This window comes from Sceloporus occidentalis, unplaced genomic scaffold, assembly GCF_023333645.1.
Source record: "Sceloporus occidentalis isolate IW3139 unplaced genomic scaffold, rSceOcc1.0.p SCAF_64, whole genome shotgun sequence".
NCBI lineage: Eukaryota > Metazoa > Chordata > Lepidosauria > Squamata > Phrynosomatidae > Sceloporus > Sceloporus occidentalis.
The window spans coordinates 307,709-319,206 of record NW_028317044.1 but is presented as its reverse complement, the minus strand read 5'-3'; the positions used below and the strand labels follow the sequence as shown (position 1 = coordinate 319,206).

At 51.3% G+C, this 11,498-nt stretch overlaps 1 protein-coding gene across 1 annotated transcript; it reads right to left on the bottom strand.

Moving 5' to 3' along the window:
* Positions 1-116: 116 nt before the first annotated feature.
* Positions 117-11,273, bottom strand: LOC149287019 (uncharacterized). Its single transcript, XM_089493255.1, has 16 exons — positions 11,155-11,273; positions 9,787-9,826; positions 9,392-9,443; positions 8,799-8,889; positions 8,584-8,707; positions 7,915-8,300; positions 7,136-7,247; positions 4,186-4,220; positions 3,501-3,533; positions 3,051-3,160; positions 2,568-2,697; positions 2,108-2,203; positions 1,598-1,685; positions 1,151-1,239; positions 950-1,040; positions 117-529 (listed from the first exon to the last, which is right to left on the bottom strand). The coding sequence occupies exons 1-16, from the start codon at positions 11,162-11,164 to the stop codon at positions 490-492; spliced, it is 1,527 nt and encodes a 508-aa protein (XP_089349381.1). The 5' UTR covers positions 11,165-11,273; the 3' UTR covers positions 117-489.
* Positions 11,274-11,498: the final 225 nt, after the last annotated feature.

Genomic DNA, 11,498 nt, shown 5'->3' with positions numbered 1-11,498 from the left:
ACTTCTGACCCAGCGGACGAACGTAAAAAAATACCTCATTCGGAAACATAAGCCGCGAACGCAAAGAGGGACGGGATTCCATGAAACGAGGGGAGTAAAAAGAGCAGGGAAGAGCGTCACAAATAAACAATCAGATTTTATTGTTTGTATTATAAAACATGTCCAGAGGTTTTGGCAAATATTTTACAATTGTATTCCCCCTTCCTTGTCTGAAGGGGCTGCGGAAGAGTTTTCGTTGACGGAAGGAGGGGGCGAATGGGGGAATGTTGGAAATGAAAAGATGAAATTTTGATGGACTCGCTAAAAAAAAAGAGAGATCAAATCAAAGGAAAAGGACTGACCCAGTCCCTCCCCCTAAATTAAAAATCCAGTTTTATGTCTAACTCCGTTATCCGAAAGAGGCCATGGGGGGGTGAAGCAGCAGGCAAAACCCAGCCGTTCCGCTGTGAGGAGGAGCCACTAGAAAGAGGAGGTTCACGGCTGCCTTCTTCAGTAGGGCCTGTTACGCTGGTCGTTCCTGAAGTCATTCCTAGGAGAGAGAAAGGGAAAATCCCATGACAGACCAGCACCTGGCCCTCCTCCAAAGGAAACCAACAACATTACACAATACAGACACCATTAAAACATCTATGGAGGACAGGGAAGGCAAACGCCACCCACCGGGGACCCTTTCACCTCAAACAGTTATGGCACTGTGATGCCAACATGGTGTGGGAGGCTGGCACTGGAAGTTCAGAGAGCCAACTCTGAGGCTCAATGAATGAGAAGCCTACGTTGCTGCTGCTGCGTGCCTTCAAGTCATTCCTGGCTCATGGCGACACTATGGTGAACCTACAATCTTGTGCCCAAAAGAGGTTTGCTATTGCCCTCCTGTCTGTAGTTTGAAGATGCCTGTTCTACCAGGAACCCCACTAACATCAATCCCTCCCCCCCAAAGCTCAGGACTAACCTTCCTCCCATTTTGCCGCCAAAGCCGCCTCCGCCTCGGCCACGTCCTCGGAAGCCCCGATCTCCTCCAAAGCCGCCTCTCCCCCGAAAATCTGGCCAGGAGAAAGGCCAGGTGAGGAACACACATCTCCCCACAACCACCCCCAACATCTCCAGCCCCGTCCCTCCTTTTCTGGTGGGCGAAGGGAGAGCTTGCACATACCTCCGCCTGAGGGACGCCCATCTTCTGGTCTGGGCTCATTGCACTGGTTGCAGGAGTTCCGGCGAGCAAAATTCATGTTGCCACAGCTCCTGAAAGAGAGAGGAGAGCATGGCCCTCAGGAGGAGCCTTGAAGGAGCCCACAGGGCTGTCCTTGTGGCCCCCAGAGGTTTTTAACAATGGGCTCTTCTACAGGGATCGGGGGCCATTTTTGCCACACTCCTCCCCCCAGACTGTTTTAAGCCTAAACTAAAAACCTAAGCCCTATAGGGTCCCCTTTCTGCGGTCTTCAAAAATGAAGAGTATCTAATCCATCACTAAATCACTGAATATGTATTAGGCACATTAAACGACTAAAAGATCAATAATGGGATTTGCTCCCCCTCCCTCTGTCCAGACTTGCCCCCAGAAATGCCCCCTTCCGAAAGAGGCTCCAGGAGAGAGACTTACGGGTTTGGGCAAACCCAATCGCCGCTTTTGGGTTCTCCACCTCGGCCCTGGAAGCCCCCTCCCCTTCCGAAGCCCCCTCCTCGGGAACCTGCAGAGGCGACAACATCACAAACTGAGCAAGGAAAAGGCACGCCACAGTCATGCTCCTGACACCACAAACGGCCCTCTGATCCATATCCCACCCACCACAAAAGCAATTATGACCCACACATGCCACCACTTCTGGACTGCCACCCTAAAAAAATTCCCTACACAAAAATGTAAGGATCCCTACTCTTTGAAGCTTCCAGGAGCATCACTTTTCTTTCAAAATAGCCAGCAAGCATTATTCTGCATCATTTGAAGGGGAAAAGGGGGGGATGAAAGCAGAAATGGACTCCCCGTCACTTCTGGCTTTATTTGTTGGTGCAGGGATGGTATGGGTCACTGTGGGTAACACAAAAGCTGGCCCTGGACAGTGGTTGTCCGCTTGCCCACTCCTGGCGTGAAAGGACTGGGATCTGTCACTACCTCGGCGCCCACCGCCACTCCCGCTTCCTCCGCGCATGAATTCAGGCCGCCGGGTTGCGAACGAGACTCTGATGACGCTGCCGTTGAATTCCTTTCCTGGGAGGGAGAGGGAGAAAGGCAAAGTGAGCCACAATAAGGGAACCAGTGCTTTGAAGCTCACTATCTTATCTCATTTACAATGGGCAAAACTACTCAGGAGGCATGGTCTCTGCCTGCACCCATTCTGTTCCAAACACTGAAAGGTGCTCCCCAGACAAGGGCCACATGCCAGTCTGGGGTGAGGCCAAAGGCCAAACATGTCAAAAACCCTTGCCTATTTTAGGTCCTCCAGCACAATTCTATGGTCAGCTTCCAGTGGATGTTGACAGTGGAGATTCCTAGAGCTGTTCTCCCATGTAATATACAGTGGTATTATTTGTGTTTTCCTATCAAATGTGGAATGGGAGAAGGTGCGTCTTACCATCAAACCAGTCAATGGCTGCCTTAGCCGATGGCGGGTCATCAAAGGACACCGTTGCCTCCCCCTTGGACTTCCCAGTATCCTTGTCTGTGTAGAGGTTGATCATAAGTTTGCCTGTCTTTTTGTTAGTCTGGTAGGAGAAAGAGGGGGAGACGCTTTTCTCAGAACCCAAACAACAATCCCAGCCAAACAGAGCAAACAGCCAAAGATTTAACAGGCTTCCCTCCTTGGTCCAAAGGTCTTCTGCTCCCCAGCTGGCTCCTCCGTCTTTGCTCTCCATTGCCTTCCTTTCTCCACATCCCTCCTTGAAACCCACTCTTTGCAGGACACCCTCCTTGTTCCCAGCCCTGTATGTATGTGTATGAAATGTTAAAAGCCTCTCAATGGGTCCCCACTACCACTGCCATATGAGCCATATGCGCTAACCAGGTTCTCTTTCCCCATTAGCATCTTTCCAAAATGTCCCACCACCGTCTCACCCACCTTTATAATGCCTATTTGCTTGAAGTACTCAGCCACCTGCTCAGGCGAGACATCCTCCCCCAGTCCTTGCACAAAGATGGTGTTGTTGTCAGAGTTATCAGACTCTGAATCTGTATATTGGGAGAGAGAGGGCAGGGTTGTTTTTAAAATCCAGACAGCCTGGCATGAGCTACCCAAAACACTGCTGGCTATTTTCATCTTGTCGGAGCAATTGGCAACGCTTCTGGTAAGCATCCCCTATCTGCACCTCTTTGGGGAAGGGGTGCCCAACTGAGAGGAGGGGAGGCAAGAGATGTGGCAGGGACTCTCCATCGCTGGCATCTCCCTTTCTAGCCAGGGCTGGGGCAGACTAAGGTCCGGCACCCATGGCAATCCCAGGATGGGGTTTGGGCTTCACCATCAAAGCAAACTGCTTCTGCACCAGTGACCCTTGTGGGATCCCACACTCACCCGTGTCCGGCTTCTGCCCGTAATCCCTTTGACCTGAGATGTGGGCAAGAGAAAAATAAAACACAAAGGCTGTTTTAGACCAGATGCAAAGAGCCAACCAACAGCCCCAACTAATTTTAATTCATGTTAATAAAAAGGAAAAAAAAAAAAAAAGGGGGGGGGGGGGCGGAAGATATGCCTTACTGAAAAAGAAGACTAGCGTTTGGAAGACTTTGTGACTGATCCAAGGTCCAAGTCGGAACTAGGTTGTGATTTGCCAGCCCGGCCGGTAGGTGGGCAGTGGTCTGGTGGGGGCTGGCAGGCTTGCGTCCAGGCTGAGATAAACGCTACGTTGTCAAGGGCTTGGCTGGTGCCACCCAGGGCCAACCCAGGGAGGGTTGCCCCAAAAACTCCTCCTCATGCAGTTTGGCAAACCAACAAAGGATAAAACCAACCCTGCCTCCCCTCCCCAAGGCAGACTTTCCATTTTCATTTTGCTACTGGTTTTGTTTCTAAAAGGCACACACATCCACACCAGCCTCAGCCTCAACGGGAAGACAAAACACACACACACACAAAGGCTTCTAATGGATAATAACGTGGCATTTGGTGGCTTTTTAGATTGTCTTTTGGCTCCTTAAACAGAATTTCCACTGAACCTTTTTGCTCGTCTCCGTTGCGTTTTCCGATGATGCTCAGCACTTACCACCAAAATTTTTGAAGCCACCTCGGTCACCACCGCTGCAGAAGAAAAATTGAAGACATGGTTTCTTCTTTGCATCTCGACACGCTGAGCACAAGGCCCAAAGGCAGCAGCACTTCATGAACATTACTGCGCAGATGCGAAGAACTGTCACACATTGCTTGGCACCACAGAGCAAGGCTGTCCCTGGCAGATCCCTTCTCCGAGAGACTCCTTGGTCTCATGAGTTAAAAGACAAGCTGGGGGTCGGGTTACGGGGACCAGGTCCCACTTTGGAGAAGTTGAGAGGGGTAGGACATGTGCCAGTGGCAGGTGGGGCCCAAAAGAACAGAGCTTAGTGTCAGGATCTTAAGAGCCAGTAAGAAGGATTTCGCTCTTTACAATTCAGTCCTTTAGAATCCGCCAAAGGCTAGGAAACCATCAAACGATGATGCCATCATGGGAAAGGGGAGAGGCCATCTGCAGAATCCAGAGGTCAGGTGTGACCCCAGGAGGGCTGGTTTTGGCCCCAGGGCCTGAGGTTCCCCATCCCTGACATAAGAGAAGAGTAGCTATGTAATCACCTTGCCCAGTCCAGTACCCCCCAGTTCCCACAGAGCTGCCATTTAAGCCTGGGAGATATACACCAGGAAGACTGGAAGAGCCGCCCCCATGCCATGCATCTGGTGCTCAGACTATCTATGGGCCTATCTTTGGTGAAACTGATTTATAAAAGTTTAAGAGTGCTTTCTTACACCGGCTCCAGAAAATATTTTAAGTCTGACCTGACATGCGCTATGTAAGAGCTGCAGCATGTGGGGGGCATTTGTATTTCTCCAAATGCCCCCCTGAGATAATTTTTTATATGTATAAAATCTGCATTCTTAGTTTAACTGTAAGGGAAGCGTAACAAAACCTTCGCTCAGCCATGGCTGCTGACTGTGTGGCCTTGGAGGAGGTGCTTCTCTCTCAGCCTAACCAGCCTCACAGGGCTGTTGTGAGGATCAAAATGGGAAGAGAGCCTTGGAAGGCACTATGCACTCCTTCGAAGAATAATGCAATCAATGACATTGCACCAAGAGTTAGAAACCAGAAAGTCCAGTTCTCAATTTCCACCCAAGGCTCTTTGCTGCTGCTACATATCAAGAAGAAAGGAACGCAGAAGATAAAGTGGGTTAATCGCAGTGAGGGGTAAATATGCCTAAAGGCTTCAGAACACCACCACCAAGGAAATGCCATGCCTGAATTATCTATTTACAACCCCCACATAAAAGGTCTTCCAAATTAAGCAGTGCTCCTAAACTGACCCTCCAAGTCAGGACAGCCATCTGAATTTGGGAATAGGCACATCTTGTGAAGAGGGGTGAGATTTTCAGAGCACTGCAAGAGCAAACAGGTCTGGACAGACAGAATCCCACAGAGAGCGGTAGATCATTAAGTTTGAAATGGCAGTGATGTTCTTTGACAGACATGAGAGAAGGGTTAAATTTAGAGTTACTGACACACAACAGAAACCATATCCTGTTATAAGCTGCTATTTTAATATTACAGTCTGCTGCACCGTGGGCATGACTCCTCCACCCTCGACCCAACCGAGTTACAACCCACCCCTTCTGGGCTGCTGCGTCACCAAGTCAAAGGATTCCAGGCAGCAACGCTGGGAGGGAGGGCCACAGGAGAGCCAACTGCTCTGAGGCTGCACCAAACCAAAGCCCAGAATCTGTCCAAATAACAGTTGTGTTATTCGCAGCACCCATCACAACAAGCTAGAATAAAACAATACGGGGTACCAGCAGGCTGTTTTGTGGCACAAACTGAAGAGGTAGCAAGGCAGGTGGGTGCCTGTCCAAAGCTCACACGACTCAGGCGAGAACCCAATGCTGGCGTTGTTTTATGGAAGGGTACCCACAGGAACAGCCGTTCCCAAGAAGACACAGAAAGGGTTTCTCTCTAAAAGCGGCTCAGCCATCATTGTGGTTAGTGCCTCCTCAGCAAATGTGAACCCAAGCCATTAACTCTGTGCTGGATGAAAAAGTCCACAGTGATGATGGCCTCAAGTACACCAGTTGGCTCTTTTAGGAACTCAGGATCAAACCCCCAGGTACCCATGTATAGCCAGGCTTTTCATTCTCCCGCCCTGGACATCTATTCCAGTTCCTGTATCTCTGGACAGCTTGCCGTTACTGTGAAGTTAGACTTGGGCAATCTTAGCTTATGTGGGGTCTTTGGAATTGTATCCACAAGGCAACCTTTCTGAGCTCCGGGTCTGGATTGGAAAGGGGTGGCGATACAAGTGAGACACAGGGCAACAGGAGCATCAACACACTGGTTTTTCTAGCACCAAATGTGAAGAAAAGACCAGCTGGGAGGCACAGCAACTGCACTAACATGTTTAAAAACTTAATAAGTAGCAGGAGCTGTGCAGGTTTGCTTAAGTCTCCCAACTCAGGGCAGCCCTCCTGCCAAGAAACAAGGGGCTCGTGGAGGCTTTGCCCTAGCAGGCCATTGGTCTGTCTGGCTCAACACACTCTCATGGGACTGGCAGTGTCTCCAGACGCCAGCGCTAGGAAACCCCTCTTAGCCAGATTATAGACCATGGGAGCAAAACTCCAAAAGAGTAACTTTTCCAAGCCCTGAAAGGATGCCACTAGCCTAGTGTGATCGCTGGATGCTGATTGTTCCCTCTTAGAGAAAGTTATTCTGTCATCTTCAGTTCTCGCAGAGAGAGGAAGAACCGCCCTGCTTCTCTGTTGTCCGAAAGTACATCTCAGACTCCCTCTCTTGTTTTAGGGCTGGCCCTTCCGGGTGGAATTAAGAGGGGTCCAAGAATCATTACCTTTCAATCAGGCTCCAAGGGCAAACAGTCTGAAAAGAAAGGCGCCCACCCAAGCAGGTATGGCTTTGGGGCATGGAGAGTTGGCTATCAAGCCAGTCCTAGATGACCATCTACAGCTCTCAGGACAGAGTTCTTTACCTTAAGCTGGACATGGGGCCTCTGTTGTCAGAATCGAACCTGCTTCCACCTCCTCGCGGCCCTCCGTAGCCTCTGTTGTCTTCTCCATACCTACTTTTTTCTCGCCGATCATCTGAGAATGACAGGATGATTATTCCACGCTGGCACAATACAAAACAGTCCCCAATGCTGCTGCAGAGATCCAGAAAGACTTAAAGCAGCGTTCCTACTCACTCAGAAGTCTTAGCAAATTAAACGAGTGTCTTGCAATCAGTTGAGTCCCCACTAAGACCACACTGACCCAAGGGGTGTGTGATCCCATGGGCCTGGCCATTTTAATGCCTGGAGTGGAGGACAAGATGCTGCCGCTGCCTCTCCAGACACTTGAGGGATGGAAATCAAGCAGAATAGGAGGTGGAATAGGATCCTCCTCCACATCTGAGAGCAGCAAGCTTAGGAAACGACGGATGAGCCCCGTCCTTCAATGTGGGGAGCTATCCCCAGGGACTGGTGGCTGCTCTCACACCAGGAGGGCAGTGAATGCACTGTAGGTTTTCAAGCCAAGCTTCACAAGACTCTCCAATAGTTTCAGCAACATGGAGAGTGTCTCTGGTGCCAATCAAGGAATGGTTGCTGGAACCTGAATTGGATTCACCATCCCATTGGCACGGCTGCCCATCTGCACTTGCCACCCGAAGCAGTTGCCTGACTCTGCTAACAGCCAATCTGGTCCCAACACCTTTACAAAGTCACTTCCTTTGGTTGAATGTTTTCGTATCACAGTCTGCCCAAGGCCATACCTTGCATGTTGTGGCTGTAGCTTTCCTTCTGTTGCATCTGATAGGAGGGCTGACTCTGGCCATAAGACGACCCTTGTTGCTGACCGTAGCCCGATTTCTGGTTGTATGAGCCTTGTTGCTGGCCGTAGCCCTGCTGCTGGGGGGGTGGAGGTGGCTGCTGGTGGTCATAGGAGCCTCTGTTCTGGCCGTAGCCTGAGGAGGGCTGGTCGTAGGAGCTTTGCTGTTGCCCTTGGTGGCTGTAGCCCGACTGCTGGTCGTAAGGCCTTTGCTGCTGGCTGTACCCTGACTGTTGGTCGTAGGAATTGGGCGGCTGGTTGTAGCTGGAGGAAGGGTTGTAGGATCCTGGCTGCTGCCCGTAGCTGGACTTCTGGTCATAAGACCTTCCACTGAAAGTAAAGAAAGGGGGGAACCATCAACCCCTCCCTTCTGCAGTTCCCTGTGACCCCCAAAAGCTGTTCCAGAAGGTCAGAAAACCCTTTGGAAGAGATTTTGGCCCCAGAGAGTCTTGACTCCGCTGATGTTGGCCAATGAAGGCAGCCACTGAATGACAGCAATGAATGTCCACTGCAGGACAACTGCCTGGGCTGAGGGCAGCTATGCCAGTACCACCAACGTGCCACTCTTATCAGCTCCAGTCAGCTGGTTAAGGCAAAAAGCTGGTCTCCTTACCCGCCAGATGAATCTTTCTGTTGCCCCTGACTGCCGTAAGACTCCTGGTTGTAAGAGCTCTGGTTCTGATTTTCGTATCCACCGCCATATCCTTGCTGGCCACTTTGCCCGTAACCTGAAGATCCTACAGGGAATGCTTTTGGTCAATGCTTGCCCCCGAATGGTGCACGTGTACAAAAACCAAAACATGAACATGTCTGCATGCTCAGCCAAACCTGTCTGGGTCTGTCCATAGCTGCCCTGGTAGTTTCCGTAACCTTGTCCGTAAGAGGAACTCTCCCCGCTCTGCTCATAGCCAGGGTAGCCCTGCAAGCAACAGGACAAGGGCAAAAGAGAGGTCAGGGTGCCTGTCCTCCACTTGTTCCTCTTGAAAAGTTACATACCATACTGCCATCATCCCAGAAAGTACTAAACACAGACATGAGGATTAGAAATTCAACACGAAACACAGCCTAGAATCTAAACAAACTGGCATGGAAAGAATTAAATCTGTATTAAACCAGCCAGCATTAAAAAGAACACAGGACTGATGCCAGGCCACTTCTAGTGGGATAGCACTGCAAAGTCTGGAGGCCATCCCAGAGAAGATCCTCCACCTTTTTCTTGTCACCTATTGTGAATTATTTGTTGTTGCCGTTACTGAATTTGTTCTCTGCGCAAAGTCAAGAGCGAAAATCACATGCTGTGTCTATCTGAAATCACACCTTCTCTGTATGCCTCAAAAGAAGGCAGAAGGAAGCGTTCCCCAATGACTTCTGTGCAGATATGGGGAACCTGCTTGTTACGCACAGGTCAATGCGCAGCCTACCTGTGGCGGTTGTCCATAGTTTTGGTTTCCTTGGTTGCCATACCCTGCGTAGCTGGAAAAGAGGTACAGGAGGCTTTAAGGAGGCAGAACACGCTATAAGAAGCAGTCTCAAACCTTTAGCCCTGGCTTAGCACTTGACAGCATCTTAAAGGCTAACACATTTCCTGAGCCAGAAGAACTGCAGCATTAAGGGAAGGCAAGAAGGAAGGCAAGGGACCCATGTGGGAAATGGAGACAAAAAGACTTTTGAGGGGAAGAGACAGAATGATAGTCAAAATGAAGGAGGAGGAGGAGAAGGACTAAGAAGCCTATGGAAAGGTATCACGCCAGATGGATCATACTGGGACACCCAGCTTTCCTAGTCCTACCCAATTGTCAATGCTAGGCATACATACCTCTGTTGCTGATCCCCAGAATGGCTGAAACTTCCAGAATCTTAAAAAATAAGTAAAGAGATAAAGAGATGTAAATTAATTTTATTTTGCATTATCATGTAATAGGACTTTTTTTTTTGGGGGGGGAGACCTCCAAATTCATGGTGCCCCGAAGCCAGAGCAGTCTCTCCAGGAGCCCCTGGCTGTTCAGTGGCTCTCTTGCAAAGAGACATGAGAATCGCACCGACTCTGCCACACTTTTAGGCCGCAGAAGGGAAGAAAGTGCTCCATATTGATCTTCCCCAGACAGTTTTACCCTTTCGGAGAAGGCAGCTCAAAGACACCACAAGAGAGTATGATGCATCGTTGGAGCCAGCCTTGTGGCTGGAAAGACACCGCTACCTGAGGTCCATCCAGGGGCCTCAAAAGGTCACCAACCCTTTTGCCTACCTGCCCTCCATCTTCCCAACAGACAGCAAGCCTTGAGGGATACAAACATTTAAAGAGGCAGAAGGGAGTCCTGCTGAGTAAGTCCAAAGCCCTCCTAGGCCTGCATTCTGCTGGTTTTCTATGGGAGACCCCCCCCAGCAGCCCCTGAAGGTGGGCCCATCCTCTCCCCAAATGAAGAGTAGTAGCCACCCATTGAATCTGCCAGTCCCAGGAAGGCCAGGGCAAAGGAACAGGATGACCCACCAGAGAGTCCCTGAGATTCAACTCCCCAAATGCCACGGAGAGGAATGCTGGGAGTTGCAGTCCCAGGACATCTGCTGGGCCACGCTATTCCCACTGCGACCTGAGAAGGAGAGGAAGGCCATCACCGGCCATCACTTTCTTCCTTCATGGCTCCTGAGGCCCCTTCAACTCTTATGGCTCCCGTTGGAGCCGCCTCCCTTCTAGGGTCACAGAATGGGAAGAGAGCCCAAGGGCCCCCCAGTCCGACCCACTGCCATGCAGGAACTCTCCATCAAAGCATCCCCACAGACAGATGGCCCTCTGCCTAAAGGCCTCCATTGTTAGGAGGGGCAGTTTCAGCACAACAGAAAGAGACTGATCCAGGAGTTCCTGCTGGGGATTCTGGGAGTTGTAGTCCAAAGCACTTGGAGATGCAAAGCCTGGGAAGGCCTTCAAGGTACCACTAGCCCCTCTCTCTCTCATTGCTCTTATTCTTGACACACAAAAGCCATAGCAAGGCAGGACCCGGCCGCGCATGCGCAGAACTAGTCCTGGAGGGTGGCGAGTGCGCAGGCGCGGCCTGATCCAAGATGGCGGCGGCCAGTCCGAGCTTCGTCCCGCTGAGCGCCCCAAGCCTCCAGAAGCCGCCACGCCCCCTTCCCGGCCCCAGGCCTCCCCTCAGCCGCCGGCGAAGGGGCGAAGGAGCGGCCGGCTTACCGGACGCCATGGCGGCCTCTGGCTCTAGGCTTGACGCGATGGAGGCAAGAGGCGCCCCGAGGAACCCGCTCCCACAGCCGCCTGCCTTCGACTGACTCCGGGGCCGCCCCCCCCGGCGTCACCGCGTCCCGTGACGTCACCGCGAATGCGGGCGGCCGCGGCCAATCAGCGCGCGCGGCGCCTACCAAGTCAGAGGCGCGCGCCAGGAAAAGGGGAGGAGAGGCTGAGTGGAATGGACCAATGGGAGAAAGGGAGGGATGTACCATTGTGGTCCAAGGGAAAGGGGGGGAGAGGAAGTGGAATGTACCATTGAGAGCCCAGGGAAGGAAGGAAGGAAGGAAATC